Below are 17,085 nucleotides of genomic sequence, written 5' to 3' on the forward strand. Positions count from 1 at the left end.
TCATATATCGATCCAAGGTAGACAGGCTCAGATCTCAATAATTTGCGAAAAGGGGCAAGTGACAATGGCTTTTTTCGTGATGTCAGGCGACGAGGAACCTAAAAAATAACATCGGGCCGGACGACTGGGGAGCTAAAACTAGGCCACCGCTGGACCACTGCGCGGCGTTTTGCCGGAAATCCACGGCATTTTCATGCTTCATGCTTTCAGGCCTTCATGCTATCTCTCCGTGAATGCGCGAGGCCTGTGTAGCGGTCGTGACGGAAGCCGGTCGCCATGTGATCGCGGTCTTGACCGATGGCCCGCAGCAGGAGAAGACGCCAGATCTTCGTCGATGTCGTCGACGAGAGTACCCCCGGGGGTCAGTCAGTCAGTCAGTGTCCCCGACGAGCCGCTACCGAGTACCCGATCGAGAAGAGAGAGCCGTGGAATCCTTGAGAGCGCAAATATGTACAGCTCATTTTAGCGCCCTCGAATCGATTTCCTTTGTGGGTTCGTCTTTGCTGGCCAGTGGAACGAGGTGTTCAGGGAGATATTCAGCTCCAAGAATTGTGGGAACGAATCCGATGACGGACAATCCGACAGCCCGACCGCTGCTGCTGCGAGCGTTTTCTGTGCGATTTCCCGTCTGGATGCGTATGTCTTTCTCGTAGCATCATCATTACAATTTACAGTTCGGACATGTTGCCCATGTCTGTGATTCATCCCCAGAAGGAAGAATTCCATCCGATCGAGAGCTTCAGAATTCAAATCCCTCGGAAGCCAATGATATCAGGGGCGCGCCCATATTTCGGAGCAGACGACGCAACGCTACACCGAGAATCAACATTCCGGTCATCAGCAGGAGGAAGACTACGGGAGCAGACAGGGGAAACTATCGTCCGTACAGGCGATTTGAGTTCGAGTTGGCTCGGGCTTCGGACTAGATCTTCCGGACGGACTCGTGTCCGACACGGAATGACTGTGGCCCCTCAGGTAGCGATCCGCTCTATGCGGCGATGTTTCGCGGAGCTCCGCAAACAGCTGCCGAAGAGTACGAAGTTGCGCGATACCGCGCTGACTCGCTTGACTCTGTCTACCGCACGGAAGCACCAAGCGACCGACGAGAGATTATGCCATCAAAGGAACGAGCTAGTCAGCAGGTTAGTGTCTGAGCGAAGATTGATTTGAAGAATCATGATTTACGGAACCTATGCCCGTGGAGTCGGCGGGAACACATACTCGATTGGTATGCGCATTGTCTTGCCAATCATACTCGAGTAAAGCCCAGGGGGAGCCCTTCGGCATTCATTGCATAGTCTCTTCGTACCTCCTTTTGGGGCTGATTCCGTCGCCAGGTCGCCATGGGATCGCACAATAACTTCTGTCCGCTCTTCATCTGGGTGTCATCCTAGGCATCGTCTCGAGCGTAAACCAAGGAGCCCTGACCACGATCATCCTTTATTCCCGAAATTCCCACGCTCCCCAATTTCCCCCGGTCCAACAATTTAGTTCAGCTCCGCGTCTTAAACTCCGACCCGAAGATCCGCTCTTGAACTCCACCGAATATCCCGAGGACAAAAACGATACTATGTAGTTTATATCATATGATGTTTGCTTGATGCCGTTCTGAAAGTAATTTGCCTTCCCCCCTCCCCTAGATTGGACACCTTCACGGCGTACTTGGAGAGTAATCGAAGGGTCGCTGAGATCCAGAAGATGTACCACAACAAAGGAGAGCGGAGCGTCAAAGAAGCTGCGAATCTTGTAGGGTTGGAGTTGCCCAACGTAAAGTAGCTATATAGTCTGGACCGAAAAAGGAAATAAATGTTATATGATCAACGGAAGAAGTTTCGCGCTCTCCGTCGATGGCTTGATTTTCGATCGACCAGTCTCGCTCAAAGCCTTCGGATGCCCAGAATTCCAAGGGAAGTTCGACTTCGCGACGAAGCTAAGTCAGGCTGGATCACCACCGCTCAGAATATGTCGACCGTCGAGTATGGCATTCGCTCACAGACGATCCAGCCGAGCAGAGAGAGCACGAGATGGATTTGATGAAAAATCGTGAGAAGCCGTACATGACCGAGGTCTGCGAGCTGAAATTCAAAATCTCTCCGTCAAGCGTTTGTTCTAGTATTCCGAAGCAAAATGGTGTTATTCCTGCTCATGATACTCTTGCATCGGAGCTCAGCGCACCCCACCCTCCTCAATATTCCTGGTGGGTTAAGCTCAGCGGAGGATGTGCAATTCGTGCTTATCGCCGTTAACGCAAGTGATTCACGGATATTGAATTTGCTAATGTAGACACTCTCCATAGATTGCGGGCTGACGAGAGTAGCGCCGCGAATTATCGGAGGAGTAGATGCCAGCATCAATCAGGCGCCGTGGTTCGTGCAGCTTGTTTTCGACAAATATTTTTGTGGAGGGAGTTTGATAACACTGCGCCACGTTATGTCCGCCGCTCATTGCGGAGCTCAGAAAGCTTAGTAAGCAGGGCCATATCTCAACCTTTATTATGAATATATATTTCTGATATTCACATTGGAAGACCTGGATGCATGATGCTCGACGGCGGATGTTGTCCTCCATAGCATTCGAAGAATCGCGAGCCAAGGAATTGGACCCCGTCAGGTGCTCACTTCGGGAAGAGTCTGAAGGTGCTCCGCTAATGACGGAATTTTCTCTGACCTCAGAGCTTACTTTCCAGCTTGAGAGATCCTGCGGGCTTCCTGAAGGTACTGAGGGTCAAGGTGGGATCATCGATCGCCAGCGACATGAAGATTTATCATCCGGTAGCCGTGAGGAGGTTCTTTCCCAAATCGATTGATAATTCCCAGAGGGTTCAATACCGAGCTTCGGGGGATATTTTCACTTTCTCCGCGGATTTATTCACATAGCGAGCTATCGAGTGGGAAGTCCGGCTAAAGTCGACGACTTGTCGAAGGGTCAGCGCGGTCGGTTCTTCTTGTGGGAACGCGCTGCATCGCTCAAGCCGGGGGAAAGCGTTTCGATCCTTTGTGCTGGAGGAACACCTCCATGCCTCGGCCCATATTGACCGCGTACATTCATTCCCGGAACACGTCCGTCGATGTAAAACCTTATCTATCGATGATGATAGGGACCTAACATTCTGGCTGCGTGGTCCAGCTCGGGGATTATTTGGGTAGCAAGTAGGGCTCGCTGAATACCGGTGTTCTAAAACCGGTCATAATACCGACCAATACCAGTGTGGGAGGAAAATCCCGGAATTCCCCTGAACGGTATCGAACGGTAGTAAGTATAGAATCTAGAATCGTCATCGACTTCTTCGTATGAACTCCTTAAAGCATAGAATAGGTTGGGTAGGGGGGCTGAGAATACACCATGATCAGCTCACAGGGAGAAACTCTCACGCAATAATGAGTTTTATTCCGATGTACATAATAATGAAACGAGATCGAAGGATCATTTGAAATACCCTCTGAGAAACACCCAGCCGTCGAGAACTTTCGGCGAGATTGAATTCCGAGCAGATGTGGTACATTGTGCTAATGTCCCGCTCCGGTTGTACCGAGGTGGGAGCATCAGTCAGAAGTTTGTGGGGGCAGGATTCGAATCGACAGGGTGTCGTACTCGAATTCACCTTGTGCTGTTTCCGCAAGTGAGACGCGAGATTGCTGGTGCTGCCTCCTTTGCCCTCTTATACATGTAGACATGTCGCCTCTCCAGATCATTCGATTTCAGTAAAGTGCTGCCATACCCAACTTTCACGGCTTGTTGCGACAATTTCACTCGAACTCATCTTCTCAACTCTCCGTTGATGATAATGAACTGACCAGAATCCTCTTCGATGGAGCAACCAGACGATTCCAGACTGCTCCGCCACCTGCCACTGTCCATGCGATCAAAGTACGCTCAAAGATCAAAGATCGAAACAGTGTCGTGACGAAAAGAACCCGAGAATCATGCAATGTCACGAATGTCAATCCAAAAAAGAGCTTTTGCATCGACGAACGAGCCACGCGGCACGTCTGGATCTCGAGAACGAGAGCCATGCGAACGTTGAAATGAACGGCGAAGTTCGACGATTCGAAATAACGGCTACTCGGCCGCCCTCGCGGCGGAATTCGAGGACTCATGCTTTATTCTCTCGCTGCGGTTCCCGGAGGTAGTTTTTCCTTTAGGAGGGTCTGCCACGATTCCCCTGGCCTGATGAAACAGATGACTAGAATCTAGAATCCGGTCATGCTTAGCGGAGCGAAGCACTCTTGGCGTTTGGACTCGGTAGATACACCCCGGGTCCCCCGCGGGTGGTGGCCGCCGAGTGCGTAGTGCGTGCGAAGCATGCAGCCATGAGCGCCATGGCGATGCCCTCATCGTCGGGGAGGTCCCTAGTTCGATCCCGAGGCCGGCCAATATTTCTTGTTTGGAAATGGGACTCGGGGAATATCGATATTATCGGGGAATATCGATATTATCGGGGAATATCGATATTATCGGGGAATATCGATATTATCGGGGAATATCGATATTATCGGGGAATATCGATATTATCGGGGAATATCGATATTATCGGGGAATATCGGGGGATATAATACCGGTATTGAATCACTACCGAGTGATACCGGTATTAAATCGGTCTCGCGAGCCGTAGTAGCGAGCCCATGTGGAATTCTTTGATCGACTCTGATTTCATGCAGGCATCCGAAGTTCAACGGACACTACTACTTCAATGACATCATGATCGTAGACGTTGGCCAGGAGATCCGCGTCAGAGGTGTTCGACCGATTTGCCTCGTGAGCGAGAAAGAAAAGGATTACGCAGTGGAGGGCGCCATGGCAGTCGTGTTCGGTTTCGGAAAAATATGTGAGTAGGTTTCTGTCAGTCAGAAAGTTTTTCGAAGGTCTCGAGAACTGTATGCTTGAATCGACTTCATGCGGGGATAGCGGCGACGTCGAAGAAAAATGCCGAGACTCTGCAAGTCACAGTGCAGAAGATTCTTCCTAAGAAAACGTGCGCCAACCATCCAAGATTGAAGGATTATCTGTATGACACCTCTTTGCACATTTGTGCCTACTTGGCTCTCACCAGAAAAGGCCGAACCGATGCGTGCGAGGTGAGTGTGTCCCGATCTGGAGAGCCTTCCGATCGTCTCAACCCAGGAGCGTTGGGAGATTGTGATCGAGGGGAGTACATATATTGGAATATTCCGCTCGCTTTCAGGGCGATTCCGGAGGTGCGTTATCGGTCGTGCGGAAGTACGGCGAAAGATCTGTTCGACAGTTCGCTGTAGGGATCGTGTCCTACGGATTCAATTGCGCAGTTCGGAATTATCCCGGCATCTACACTCGAGTTTCGACGTATCAAAAGTTCATCGTGAAAACCGTTCAAGCCATGCATGGGCAAAAGTATCTGTTCTGAACGTTTAGAGGCTCTGACCAAGGACGACGATAAGCAGAAGCATGAGATGATCTAGAGTCAGCCGAATAAGGATAATCGATAATATCATACAATGAACTCATCAAGCAAAAGCTTCGGGAGAATTCCTCCTTTCGGAGATAAAATCATTTTATTGAAGATTCGCGAAGGAATGCCTCTGTTTCTTCCTGAGAACACACGTGGGGTTATTTGGACAAACTCCGAATACATACACGCGAAGAACCAAGATCGGGCGAATCTCGCCGATGTAAAGCTCTCGAAATTCCAAGTACAATCACACCTGAGTCACCTTTTTGGAGCGATCGAACCTTTGTGAAAAACTTCATGCTGACAGAAGCTACTTCGATTGAATACTGTCTTGTCTAATCACACTGATACTCGGCTTCGATGGTATCCGCCTGCATTCATAACGCCTTCTTTTTCGCCCCCGTTGGAAGACGCTAGTCCTCGACAAGTTCAGCGTATTTACACTTGGAACACAGTACTGTACAGTGAGGTAATCATTATATAACATTCCTTGCACTTTGAAAATCTGAACGAAAAGTAGTTACTATGTGCTTGAGTTGAATCTCTAGGTCTCGCTTGACGATCCGTTCGAAGTTACAGACTTTCAAGACGATCAGCCCGATCGTGTCCCATCGAGAAGGATTTCACTGCTTGATGGGTATGCCGACTGCATCCGCGTAAGAGGGGGGTGCCTCAGCCTGTGGCACAGTGGGACCCACGATATTTGGGTTGTAGGCGGGCTGAACACCGGGCATGAGAAGTGCTTGCGAACTCTGAGTGGGATAGGCTTGAGGGACTTGAGCGTTCTGGAAGAGGCAAGAGAGGAAAGCTCCGATTAATTCAGACCCCTTGAAGGCTTCCATTTCCTGGATTCGTTCTATGCATCCGATGCGGCCGTTGTTGGGTAGCCTAGCTCATGCAGCGAGCAACCGGACTCACAGTGTTGGCCCGTGCGCTCTGAACAACGACGTATCCAGTAGCTTCGGCCCTGTGGCTTGCGCAGCAACATCTGCAACATCGCCACAAGAGAACGACTAAAAGTAGGAGGCAGCACAAAGACCCGAATGAGTACAATCCTTCAGACACCGCTGGGTTTCCTGAGTAGCCAGCTGAAAGAAAAGCACGCGAATGAATGAGGCTAGACGCGTGAACCAATCTCATGAATCTCATGCAGTTAGGAACCGGCGAAAAACCGCGACGGCGTGTTCTCGGAGAAATCAGAAATCCCCCAAGAAAAGACCGCAAGTATCCGTCTCTACTCTAGAACACACGTTCTACTCTAGCAATAGACAGAATACTCACCGAAGATGAAGGAGATGATCGCGACGAAGAACAACACGCTCGCGAGTCCGAGAGAGCGTCGGTGAACGACCAGCACATTGCCGGTATTCGCATCTACGACCACACTGGGCATTTTCTCTGCCGATAGGAATACCACTCTTAGGAAGTCCCAGTCGGGAGCGTCGATCACCGCTAAACGCTTATGACCGCTCAACGAAATTCGGCGAGGATTTCGCAAGAACACGAGCTGTTGCACGGTAAGCTATCAGCAATTGACCGGGGGATATGTCGACACAAGCGGTGAGTCACTCCGATATCGGAAGCTCAAGCGGGAGATTAGAAGCTCTGTGCGGAAAGCTCGGAGAGGGCAACGAGCTCCGGAGACGCTGGACGGTCCGGAGCGGTCGTAACTCCGAACCGGAAGAATTGCCGTCCGTTCTCGAGTGCCGTCATACGACCCAATATCAACAATTGCGTCAGAGTCACGAAGGAACCAGAGAATCTATGAAACGTCGCACTAGCGCTATGCTGTGTGATCCATAAGCTCGGAACGGATCTCGAATTTCAAACATTGAGATGGGGCCGCCGAGCTTCGACTCCTCTGCAGAGATCATCTGTTCCAGCTAGATGCTTCCAGCTGAAATGATACCGCTCCAGCTGGTCTCTCCGGTGGGCTCACAAAGCTAGCAGCCTCCGAGCAGGCTTATGCATTCGATGTCTGATGGGAACATGAGCCTGTCAGACCCGAAATCACGGAAAGATGTCTGAGCAACCCATACCTTTCTCGAGAGCACTTCCTGTCTTGGGACGGGACTCCGAAGCGATTGTTGACGTTCGGTATCGTGCCAAGGCTCGACTGTGGCGGCGCCAAATTCGAAAAAAAAGGCGCTTCCTCCCCGGCGCGTCGGTTGTGAGAAAGTGGGCCGAGGCTCCCGCGGCATATTCGTTGCACTGTATTCGGCAACCCGCGCGAGCTTCGCATGCGAAACTTGCGAAGATTGGGTTCGGAATGTGGAAAAGCTCTCATCATCCGCTTTCGAGCTGAAAAAATGGACCGCCACTCCAGAGGGCACATAATCATCAGAATCTCCACGGATCCGGCTCATGATTTTGCCGAAGACGAATCGCGGACAGTGAACTATATTGTTATCGGAGCGTTGGAGCAATCAAAGCCGATAGCTTGATCCTTGCACGGACTATTGGGGGGCGGGGGCGTACCGGAGAAGTCTCATCGTCCAACGCAGTCGATGTGGGACTTGATCGAGATGATTGAAGGAAAAAACGAAGTCTGCCCGCTCGCCGTTCAATCTATGCAAAATGCGAGCCCAGTCTCCTGTATCCGTTTTCCCACCCGATCCAGTCGACGATCCAGCACTGTTCAGGCCTATCGGTTCAGTCCGCAGATCGTCAGGCGCCAGACTCGGTTCTCTCGTCCACGGGCTCTGGGACGCGACCCCTTCAGGCACTTTCGATGATATTACTCAATCATCGCTCTCAGAGTTGCGATTTTGTATTGATTTCCTCCTTCCCCTCTCTCTTTTGCCTCGTCGAGTGAAAACTTTGTCGCTAGCCGATGATAATATTCCCCGAGACACGGACATTCGGAGGTCGAGAATTCCGGGCGATGATCCTTCTCTCGGATTGTAATCAACATCCGATAAGTTTGAGGGTTAGACGGACCAAACATTCCGACAGGAATCGCGATACATCGGCATATATTCGAATCCGGGAGAGAGACCGCAATTCGCGATTCGTCCACACGGTGAAAGTTTTATTTGAAACCTATAATCGAACCTCGATATAATCGTGATCATGACTTCCCTTGGGAGACCCCGCCTCCTCCAGGGCGAATCGGCCCCCTGCCACCACCCCCTGTCGCAGCGCTAGGCGCCGCATTGTTACCGGCAGAGGTGGAATTCCCGTTTTGAACCGGAGCAGGACCACCGATCCCAGCCGCGGCCGACGCTTGCGGTGCAGGATTAGCCGTCACGGCTGATGCGGCAACGGGTTGTGCCGGTGCTGCGATTTTCGGTGGGAATCTCCGCGCCAATTCTCCCAGCAGAAGGTCGACGCGACGTCTTTGGAAGAGACTTCCGTTTTCTTTCTGGTCAGATGCCTTGTCTTTCTGAGGGTCCTCCTCCTTCCCGAAATCCCACCAGTATCCTCTAGAGGGATGATACCTGCAAGTCGAATTTTCATCTGATCTGGGCTGCTCAGGCGACTTCAGAAAGTACCCATACCGAATTCTGCTCCTGAGGGGAACTCGGAACTATGAAAGCGAGGTGCTCTGAATGCCGAAACTTCACCTGCTGAAGGAGTGTGTCTGTTCGAAAGCACCTTGAAGATGGTACACTGTCGAGAGCAATCTCGAGTTCAGAGCCGTATTGAGATCCGGAGCCTGATAAACGACCCCCGCCAGTACGTAATAGTCGGCCTGCGGAGTCACCTGGGTCCTGCTGTGTCGGTGCTGCTTTCTAGAAATGGACAAAAAACTCTTACCCAATATCCTTCAGCCTTCAGATATTCGTCGAGCCGAAGCAACGGTTTCAAGGGGAGAAGCCAATGGGGCAGGGTGCAGAAACGCTCGAATCTATCCCGGTGACCGAGCTGAACAGAATGGAATGGGTGGCTTCGGCTGAGTCTCATCATCCCGCGGATTCTGTAGCACTCACCGGATTATGTACAGAATCGGATCCTGGACGTGCAATAGGATGTATTCGAGACCGGTCATATCGTTCATGACTTCGGGATCGAGTCTCTGCATTCTGACGGTTTCATTATTGCACGTTCGATCGTAGAAGGGATTGGATCTGTCAGAGAAGTATTCGAGAACGTTGCTCCCGTCGAGTACGTTGATCCAGGCGCTATCGTGCCACGATATGCCCAAGGGGTTCGGTGGGTTCGAATCATTTTTTGTGGTCATTTTGGAGACCGATTTCTGGGGACATTACATCTCGACATTACATAGAACATTGATATTATCCGGCTTCGACCGTTCCGGATGCCGCCTGCTACGGAATCACGAAGGGACTTACCAAATTCATGTCGGCAGACCGGAGCGGCCAACTGCAATCGGGTATACGGGGTGATATCGCTGACAGAAAGAAAGCGGCGGCGAGCGGCTTAAGGTGTGAGCTCCGCCGCTGCTTTGTTTACTGAAAACGCTCAGATTATAGCGACTGCTGCGGAACGATATGAGTGTGCGCGCTCTGTCTGTCCTTTGATCAGATCCCACCCGCACGGGTCGCGGACAAGATCTCCGAGGAGCGCATCTCTGCCGTAGGACCTCCTCGCGGTTTGAGCGTGGGAGTGAGAACCTTTCCTCGATGATTAAGGGACCAATGCTCCGGATCTCGTTGGCCGCACGGGTTACCCAATCTGAGACGCGGTCACGGCAAAAGTGACCTCTTCCCACAACAGAGCTCTCGACGAGAGCTTCTGGGGAGGTCTGTGCAACCAACATCAAAATGAGGGACGAAAATAACAATCCGAACTTCTTCGCGCGGCTCTCCTATGGTTTCATGAACATCTTCGAGGGCCCCGCCACATTCATTCGAGGTGAGACAACTCTTCGGAGAAACGCCGAGACAGATGATGTTTCACGAGACTATCGAAAGGTCCGGTGCATTGATCAGGAATACTCTAATTGTCCTCTTTCATATTCTGCAGAGAAAGTCGTGCTCCCAAACCGAGGCGAGCCTTACCCGTGGTATCATCGGAAATTCCCTCGTGTGAAGGATATCGATCAATGCTACATGGATGATTTTGCTTGCATCTATGAGGCCGAAGAGCAATTTTTACGAGACAGGTGAGACTCTTTGATGCAACCAAGGATGAGGACATCAACGAGAATAGGCCACGAAGGATCCCTGCTGTGCCCGGTGGGGCTTCGCCAGTGGTCTCAAATTATCGGGTTTTCCACAGGAAAGTAGACTCCCAAATCGTTCGTATTCTCCGGAGAAGACGCGAGGATTGTTACCTCAAGGAACGACCTGATCATGTGAAACGCTGCGCCAAAGTTATTAAGGACTTTGAAGACGCGGAGGTGAACCTATTCATCAAATATGGAGACATGGGAATCAAGCGGAGCGCTCAGATGGCCTTCATGAAACAGAAGCATAGACTGGTCATGGAGAGGAGGAAACGCGAAAATTATACACCACTGCCGCCGAAATACATCGATAGGGAAGATTGGGTCTTCCGCGAAACAGATTTTCAGAGATAAAAGCTCAGTCGACTCGCGTAGGGATTCCAAACGAGATCCAGCCTTATTGGCTGCCCTGAGTTTCTAAGTGGGAATGAGTTAGCAAAGCATGGTCCGCCCTTAAGAACGATTCCTTGGCAGCGCTCAGGTTTCGGCGAAGCTTGCCTTGCCTCGCTCCGATGACCGAGCGAGAATCGGGGGCTAAGTCGTATTGGAGTTCTTTTTTGTTTAGAATAGAACGGCGGGGGAAGCTCGCCCATAATTCAAGGGTCCACAAACCATGCCCCTGGAAAATAAATAAAATGGATGCCCTAAGGTCTTGGGGGAATCGGAGACTTACCATTGGTTTCTGACTTTGCAGTGACGGCTCAAATAGATGACATTGGAAAATATATCGCCCACGATATCATGGGGAGTTCGAAATGAGTTCAGCGTCGGAAATGATTCCGGGGTTGGGGGGAATCTAATCCATTTTATGATGAGGGGGCGCTTGAGTACCTAGGTGCTTGAGGGCACACAAAATTCACTGGCGCGGTGCTAATGATGGACTGCAAGCTTAGTCTTGATTCATACATTGCTCCCAGTCGGGATATTGAAATGGCTGAGATCTGCTCCGAGCGGTTTTGGCCATGCGGCGTCACCATCCACACGGATGTACGAACTCCCCGAAACAACAGTTTTCGAGCCTGCCGCCGTTACTTCTTATTGGTCAATGCTCCGTGCTCCGAATCCATCGAAACTCGGCCTTCGGGACTCATTCCTACCGAGCAGCGAGTCCTCCTTGGGGAGCTTCCTTCAGGTTGCGAGATTAGGTCTGAAGCGACCAGATATTCCTAAATCGATTCAACTCTCTTCCTTCGTTCCCTCGTTCATATTCTCATTGCGCGACGGAGCTCTCCGAATGAAACTTTCGTGGATTCAGGGGATAACGCTCATCAGTCTCGACGTAGGCTCTAGCGGTCGACCGATCGTACTCCATTGGATTGGTCATCTCGGAAGCGTTCTGGAAATCCTCGCAAATGGCAATATCTTGGTCTCATATGCGCATCTCCCGGTATATCGATTCGTCGGAGCTGGTCGATTTCGATTTCTGTCTCTCGCCGTTCCAATGTCTCGTATCGCATCAGGGTCTGTTTACAGTACCCGAGAGGCTCTACTCGTCTTCAGTATCACCTCGGGACATGTATCTCGTGAAAACACCCTCAAGACAGAACTCGGTTCGCTTCCGACGAAGCTCTATGGCCGCGACGGCGCGAAGCTAGGAAGAGAGATAGCTCTCCGCGCGCGTGTGACTCCTTTGTCGTCTGCTTTAAGTGTTGTTTACAAATAATACGCTCGAACACATGGCGCTTTGAGAACAGGTTTATACGAGACTATGCCATAGGAGCCCTCTGGAGATTCTCTAATTGATCGAAATCCCGGAACCACACTCAACAACCTGAAGATTTCGTTGTTGAGAAATCTCTTTGTTCGCCAGCTTAAGAGAAGCCCGAATTCCCCGGCCTCCTCGCCATACACGAAAAAGAATGGCAGAAGAACTCCGCATTCTGCAAAGCCAAGCAGAGCTCGCAGAAGGGAGATTTCAAAGAAAGGATGGCAGAGCTTTTGACTCTCATCGGTGAGCGATTCTCGATTCCCCTCGCTATATCAGGCCTGATTCCGATGGATATATTTAGCCCGTACCGAATTTTGAATCCGCCGGCCGGGGACTGCTGTACCAAGAGCTTTTCATCACGTGAATTTAATCCTTCTAGAGCTATAGAAATTTCGAAAGGTTCTATAGGGACGGCCGACGGATCATCCCTGGTGAGGCTCGGTGACACCTGCGTCGTGTGCGGCTTGAGAGGTGAAATCGCGGAAATCCAACTCGGCGAATCGGGTGTGCCGAGCGCAAACATCGGCGTAGAAGTCAAGTTGCCCTTCAAAAATATAGGGTTGGTGAATTAGCCCCAAGGAAAGGCCCCTTGTCTGGGGAGTCTCTCAAAGCAATGTCCTTTAGTCTGACGATCGAAATCCCTCCCAAGGTACTCGAATCCATCAGAAGAGGAGCAGGCCCTTTCCCAGACACTACAGAATATTCTGATGTCGGCGGAAGCATTCCAGCCGAGTCCCATCTCCGACCGCTTCTTCTGGGTTCTCCATGTCACGATCACGTGTCTCGCTTACGACGGGAATCTCACAGGAGCATCGCTGGCTGCGATCTCGGGAGCGCTGTCTTCCTTGAAACTGCCGGGAGCACATCACGATTTAGAATTGGATATTCTACAAGTGGATGATAATTATCAAAATGTAAGGCAGAGGGTTGAGACTCTACGACAGTTCAATTCCATCTCCGATGACTTCCGATAGATCGATCGAGCACTGAAACAATGTTTGTGGTCTCCCCAGGTGAAGTGCACGCAGCCCATCGGAGTCGGCTTCGGCATTATCAACGATGAGCTCGTAGTGGACATGAGCAACGAAGAGACCTTGTTGTCCAATGGCGAGTCGATGGTTGTCATAGACGAAGACGACTCTGTCGTACATCTACACAAGGGAGGAGGAACTTCTGTCGACCCCAAACAGCTTCAATCAATGATCCAAGACGCGAAGAAGCACTCTCAAGAACTTCGGAAGTACTTAAAATAAAATGGGCGATGGGACCTTCTTGCATTCGATTCGAGGCAGGATAGAGGATTGCGAAATACTCAAGACTTATGCAGGGACTAGCGTAAGAAGGCGCCAGAGAGCACCAGGTTGGGACCGTCCCGAGCGGGTTATCCTCGTATGGATGCCGACGTAAGAAGTCCGAGCCGTTGTGGCCTAGACAAAAATCGCAGCGGTATGTTTCGCCGATTTCGAAAGTAGTAGCTCGTTCCTGATTTCCATAGAAGAGCTTCCGCGATATCAGCGCCTAGGATTTGATAAAACGCTGCTCGTGGAGTCATTGAGTGCAGATAGAGGGAGACGATTCTCGTCTCTAACCGGATTCTCTCCTTTCGCACAAAGTGACGCTCGTGCCGCTTGGGATTTCGCGCGACACCGACGCTATCATCGCGGAGGGGGCTCCTTGGCGTCCATGTCCGCTCCGCACGTGCCCATGCACCAGATTTGAAAACATAGGATAAATCCTCAATGGAGGAAGTCTCCGAGCAACAGAGGAAAATTCACAGTCTTCGGTATAATGCTTCGTAGGTCTGATTTCTTCACATGTCACGGGGAGTTCTCGCTAAGATTGAGGAATATAAGAAGCGTGGAATCCGCGTCCGGTTGGCTATCCGGTGATCCGGGTGATCCTCCGGATATTGAATATCTCTCGAAAGAAGTCAATCGACCACGAATCAAGTAGAAAGGCAATCTTTGCTTTCAAGGCGGATCTTTCGTTCGCAACGCATTTTTCGCCACGGGCTTCCCGGGCGGAAAATCATAGTGTCTGAACTAACTTCATTCCAAGACATCGATTGTGTTGGTCATGAGTTCGCGAGTCATGTCATAACTGATGATGATCATATCATACATCGATATGTACCGGAGGAGATCGGCTCATTCCTGTTGTTCTTCCATTTTCCTTCCGTTCCCCCATTCTTCACTGATCATGATCATCTACCTGTTGAGAGCGCATGCGCCGTGTCGTAATCAATGGAAGAGGGTCGGCCATCAGCAATGGCAACCACAAAGGAAATGTGAGAGAACTCGGAGAGATTGTGTGAGGAATAAGAGTGAGAATGCGGTAGAATACTCTAATCGTTACCATTTGGTTTCACGGCTTCACGCTCGAGCCACTCCGTATCCCTAAATAGCCACAATCGAAACGGACGCTCGTCGCAGCGATAGTGGTGAAACGACGATGGACGCGGCCGCGATTCCTCGAGGAACCGAATTCTACAACCAGAGCACAGCTCTCGATCCGAATCGCCGGTCGTTCGATACATTATCTGGCCGATAGCCGAACGATCGAGGGAAAATATTTTTATTTACTCGATGGATTCGATCATCTCGGGACGATCGAGTATCGTCGATATGACTTCGTGGAGACGTTTCTATTCGTGGAGAACCACACATCGCAGCGGAGCCCAGCACTGCGCGAGCTGGCATTATCGTCGGCGGCAGCGAATAGACAATTCCGCGGAAGTGGCTGTAATCAGTTCTTGGGGATGATTTTCCGATTTTTCCCAGGATCCGTGCAGCTCGGAGCGCTCTCGGTCTCCGAGTGAATTCATGTGCAGGTCCACCGATTTTCCGGTTCATTCCATCGATCCTACTAGAGTTCCCCCACGGACAAGAGGCGAGCGGGTAAGCGGGCGGGTGGCCGCCGCTCGAGTCACCGACCACCAGGCGGACCGGACGGACGAGCGAACGACTGAACGGACGGCCACTCATCTCGAATGCCGCTGCGGCTGGCGTTCCAGCTTGAACTGCCGTTTGCTGAGCTGATTGTGTTTCTAGAGCGGCGACGGCCACGGCGGTAACGACGACGGCTGCTATCCGTCGTCGTAGCCTGGATGGAGCAGCAGATTTCAGCCAGACAAGGGAGCTTCGCTCACGCTTTTTCCTCGTTTACATCTCTTCGCTGTCGTCGTCGTCGTCGTCGTTCTTCTCCATGCACGAGAGAGAGAGACGACGAAACGACGACAAGAGATTGCTGCCTCGGTATGCTGATGAACGGCGTTCTCCTCGCGATCGCCGTTGTCATCGGCACCGTTCGTGTCGCGGTCGTTGCTCAACACGGCGGCGGCGGCGGCGGCCTCCCAATACTATCGGCGAAAGCTAAGCCAGCTTTGTACAAGTGTCTCTCTTCCTAAGCAGCGGCGGCTGAGGCGGCGGCAGCAGCTGATAAGCAGCGATGAATGTCATAAATTTTACTGCTATGTCTTTGGCTGCGAAACTAGAATTGACGGAGGGCGACTCGGGGCTCACCGCCATTCTCAATCTATTCTTCCGTCGGTGGGCCGTGCCATCGATCGATCGAGGCGGGGAGCTTAATGTCCATTCCCTCCTGAGCAGACCGCAACTTGTCGTGCGTCCTTCCCTCAAGTCGTCGATGAGAGGAAGATGTGCTCTGGACGTCAGCGAATGGTGGAATGTTCCGATGGAACGCTCACTCGAGGCAGACTGCATTGCCTGGACGTACGGCGAGCCCACAAGCCGTTCGTCGAGGAAGATTATCAGCTGAGATTCTGAACGGGACGGGTTGGCGCCGATCATAATATAAGAAGAGCAGCCTTATCCGAATTAGGATCAAGAAAAACCTTGCATATCGATTGCACTGCAAATAGGTATCTCATAAAATGCTGGAATGGCCGCAGCCCTGGAGGAGCATTATCGCTCCCGCTCTGGACAAGTTTTCTATTCTCCGTCTTCGGCTGGAAGCGAACGCAACTACGAGAACTCGAGGGAGCTCTTTCGCGAGGCTCTTTCAGGAAAAAAAAAGTTTCGACGCGAGAGCTCGCGGATCAACTTTGTCGCCCTAGCGCGACTTCTACCGACAGCGTGAAGGAGTTCGCCGAATTTCTTCCCGTGGTCACGATTTCCCAACTCCGGGCCGAAGCTTCCCCGGAGCGTCGTTTGGCCGAGCGAGGTCACCGGCGGAGAACGGAACCCTGAAGTTCGATTCTCCGGGGAGGTTCAAGATGCATACCGGTTGCGGTACCCAGTCCGCTCGATTCGCTCTGTCGAGCGGATGGAGGAGCAAACAGGCTGGCAATGGAATCCCGGTGCAGAGCCTGACTGACGCCCTGCGATTAGATGTGGATCGAAGCCTTGGTCAAGCGATCAACCAACCAGACAAACGGGCCAGCGAGCGGCGGCTGCTTAGGACCAATACGATGAGCGATTATAGAGGTTAAGGTGACCTTTGTCCTTTGCCCTTCTGATGGGCGGACTTTGTTACTTGCCTTAAAGGTCTTCCATTCACATACACCTAGCCTTGCGAATACTGCTGCTGCGGCTGCCGGTCATCGGCTGACAGAAGACTGTGTTGACTCCGAAGACACGTGACCGGAACTCCAGTGAACTTCCGCTTCCCCGACTTGGCATTTCAGAATGACCGTCCATCTGACGGAAGCTCGTCCTCTCTTCAGTGAGTACACCGGCGTCTGCAGGTCGATCGGAGCGCGGAGCTCGATTCTAGTTGGGGCTCGTTGTATGTCATATACAAGGTGGGGCACTATATTCTCCCCAGTTCGTTTTGCTCATGGAATCCGAACCATGAGGGCTA

The 17,085-nt window shown here is 51.5% G+C and overlaps 6 protein-coding genes across 6 annotated transcripts; 4 read left to right on the top strand and 2 right to left on the bottom strand.

Moving 5' to 3' along the window:
* The first annotated feature begins 846 nt into the window (after nucleotides 1-846).
* LOC100903787 (protein FMC1 homolog) lies at nucleotides 847-1,821 on the top strand. The gene is made up of 2 exons (XM_003741319.2): nucleotides 847-1,142; nucleotides 1,641-1,821. The coding sequence occupies exons 1-2, from the start codon at nucleotides 958-960 to the stop codon at nucleotides 1,774-1,776; spliced, it is 321 nt and encodes a 106-aa protein (XP_003741367.1). The 5' UTR covers nucleotides 847-957; the 3' UTR covers nucleotides 1,777-1,821.
* A 306-nt stretch (nucleotides 1,822-2,127) lies between these two features.
* LOC100906839 (trypsin-like) lies at nucleotides 2,128-5,380 on the top strand. The gene is made up of 6 exons (XM_003741339.1): nucleotides 2,128-2,197; nucleotides 2,297-2,465; nucleotides 2,687-2,785; nucleotides 4,659-4,825; nucleotides 4,906-5,075; nucleotides 5,183-5,380. The coding sequence occupies exons 1-6, from the start codon at nucleotides 2,128-2,130 to the stop codon at nucleotides 5,378-5,380; spliced, it is 873 nt and encodes a 290-aa protein (XP_003741387.1).
* Nucleotides 5,381-5,506: 126 nt separating this feature from the next.
* On the bottom strand, nucleotides 5,507-7,501 carry LOC100903932 (uncharacterized). Its single transcript, XM_003741320.2, has 4 exons — nucleotides 7,465-7,501; nucleotides 6,707-6,823; nucleotides 6,344-6,513; nucleotides 5,507-6,210 (listed from the first exon to the last, which is right to left on the bottom strand). Exons 2-4 carry the CDS (start codon nucleotides 6,816-6,818, stop codon nucleotides 6,049-6,051), a joined length of 444 nt encoding a protein of 147 aa, XP_003741368.1. The 5' UTR covers nucleotides 6,819-6,823; nucleotides 7,465-7,501; the 3' UTR covers nucleotides 5,507-6,048.
* Nucleotides 7,502-8,441: 940 nt separating this feature from the next.
* On the bottom strand, nucleotides 8,442-9,729 carry MED6 (mediator complex subunit 6). The gene is made up of 4 exons (XM_003741340.2): nucleotides 9,721-9,729; nucleotides 9,358-9,623; nucleotides 8,992-9,159; nucleotides 8,442-8,865 (listed from the first exon to the last, which is right to left on the bottom strand). Exons 1-4 carry the CDS (start codon nucleotides 9,727-9,729, stop codon nucleotides 8,496-8,498), a joined length of 813 nt encoding a protein of 270 aa, XP_003741388.1. The 3' UTR covers nucleotides 8,442-8,495.
* Nucleotides 9,730-10,104: 375 nt separating this feature from the next.
* Nucleotides 10,105-11,228, top strand: ND-PDSW (NADH dehydrogenase (ubiquinone) PDSW subunit). Its single transcript, XM_003741321.2, has 3 exons — nucleotides 10,105-10,243; nucleotides 10,355-10,493; nucleotides 10,610-11,228. Exons 1-3 carry the CDS (start codon nucleotides 10,153-10,155, stop codon nucleotides 10,908-10,910), a joined length of 531 nt encoding a protein of 176 aa, XP_003741369.1. The 5' UTR covers nucleotides 10,105-10,152; the 3' UTR covers nucleotides 10,911-11,228.
* Nucleotides 11,229-12,260: 1,032 nt separating this feature from the next.
* LOC100904222 (exosome complex component RRP43) lies at nucleotides 12,261-13,523 on the top strand. The gene is made up of 4 exons (XM_003741322.2): nucleotides 12,261-12,507; nucleotides 12,644-12,823; nucleotides 12,914-13,178; nucleotides 13,278-13,523. Exons 1-4 carry the CDS (start codon nucleotides 12,416-12,418, stop codon nucleotides 13,515-13,517), a joined length of 777 nt encoding a protein of 258 aa, XP_003741370.1. The 5' UTR covers nucleotides 12,261-12,415; the 3' UTR covers nucleotides 13,518-13,523.
* Nucleotides 13,524-17,085: the final 3,562 nt, after the last annotated feature.

The sequence above is a fragment of the Galendromus occidentalis genome, unplaced genomic scaffold, assembly GCF_000255335.2.
Source record: "Galendromus occidentalis unplaced genomic scaffold, Mocc_1.1 scf7180000077157, whole genome shotgun sequence".
Taxonomy (NCBI): Eukaryota; Metazoa; Arthropoda; class Arachnida; order Mesostigmata; family Phytoseiidae; genus Galendromus; species Galendromus occidentalis.

Coding starts and splice junctions, on each gene's coding strand:
- ND-PDSW (XM_003741321.2), top strand. CDS start 10,153: ATGAGGGACGAAAATAACAATCCGAACTTCTTCGCGCGGCTCTCCTAT. Junction 10,244..10,354: donor CCCCGCCACATTCATTCGAG/GTGAGACAACTC, acceptor CATATTCTGCAG/AGAAAGTCGTGCTCCCAAAC. Junction 10,494..10,609: donor GAGCAATTTTTACGAGACAG/GTGAGACTCTTT, acceptor GGTTTTCCACAG/GAAAGTAGACTCCCAAATCG.
- LOC100903932 (XM_003741320.2), bottom strand. CDS start 6,818: ATGCCCAGTGTGGTCGTAGATGCGAATACCGGCAATGTGCTGGTCGTT. Junction 6,514..6,706: donor GATCATCTCCTTCATCTTCG/GTGAGTATTCTG, acceptor CTTTTCTTTCAG/CTGGCTACTCAGGAAACCCA. Junction 6,211..6,343: donor AGAGCGCACGGGCCAACACT/GTGAGTCCGGTT, acceptor TGCCTCTTCCAG/AACGCTCAAGTCCCTCAAGC.
- LOC100904222 (XM_003741322.2), top strand. CDS start 12,416: ATGGCAGAAGAACTCCGCATTCTGCAAAGCCAAGCAGAGCTCGCAGAA. Junction 12,508..12,643: donor AGAGCTTTTGACTCTCATCG/GTGAGCGATTCT, acceptor TAATCCTTCTAG/AGCTATAGAAATTTCGAAAG. Junction 13,179..13,277: donor TGGATGATAATTATCAAAAT/GTAAGGCAGAGG, acceptor TGGTCTCCCCAG/GTGAAGTGCACGCAGCCCAT.
- LOC100903787 (XM_003741319.2), top strand. CDS start 958: ATGACTGTGGCCCCTCAGGTAGCGATCCGCTCTATGCGGCGATGTTTC. Junction 1,143..1,640: donor AGGAACGAGCTAGTCAGCAG/GTTAGTGTCTGA, acceptor CCCCTCCCCTAG/ATTGGACACCTTCACGGCGT.
- MED6 (XM_003741340.2), bottom strand. Junction 9,160..9,357: donor CCGATTCTGTACATAATCCG/GTGAGTGCTACA, acceptor GTCCATTTCTAG/AAAGCAGCACCGACACAGCA. Junction 8,866..8,991: donor CAGACACACTCCTTCAGCAG/GTGAAGTTTCGG, acceptor TTCGACTTGCAG/GTATCATCCCTCTAGAGGAT.
- LOC100906839 (XM_003741339.1), top strand. CDS start 2,128: ATGGTGTTATTCCTGCTCATGATACTCTTGCATCGGAGCTCAGCGCAC. Junction 2,198..2,296: donor CACCCTCCTCAATATTCCTG/GTGGGTTAAGCT, acceptor CACTCTCCATAG/ATTGCGGGCTGACGAGAGTA. Junction 4,826..4,905: donor GTTCGGTTTCGGAAAAATAT/GTGAGTAGGTTT, acceptor ATGCGGGGATAG/CGGCGACGTCGAAGAAAAAT.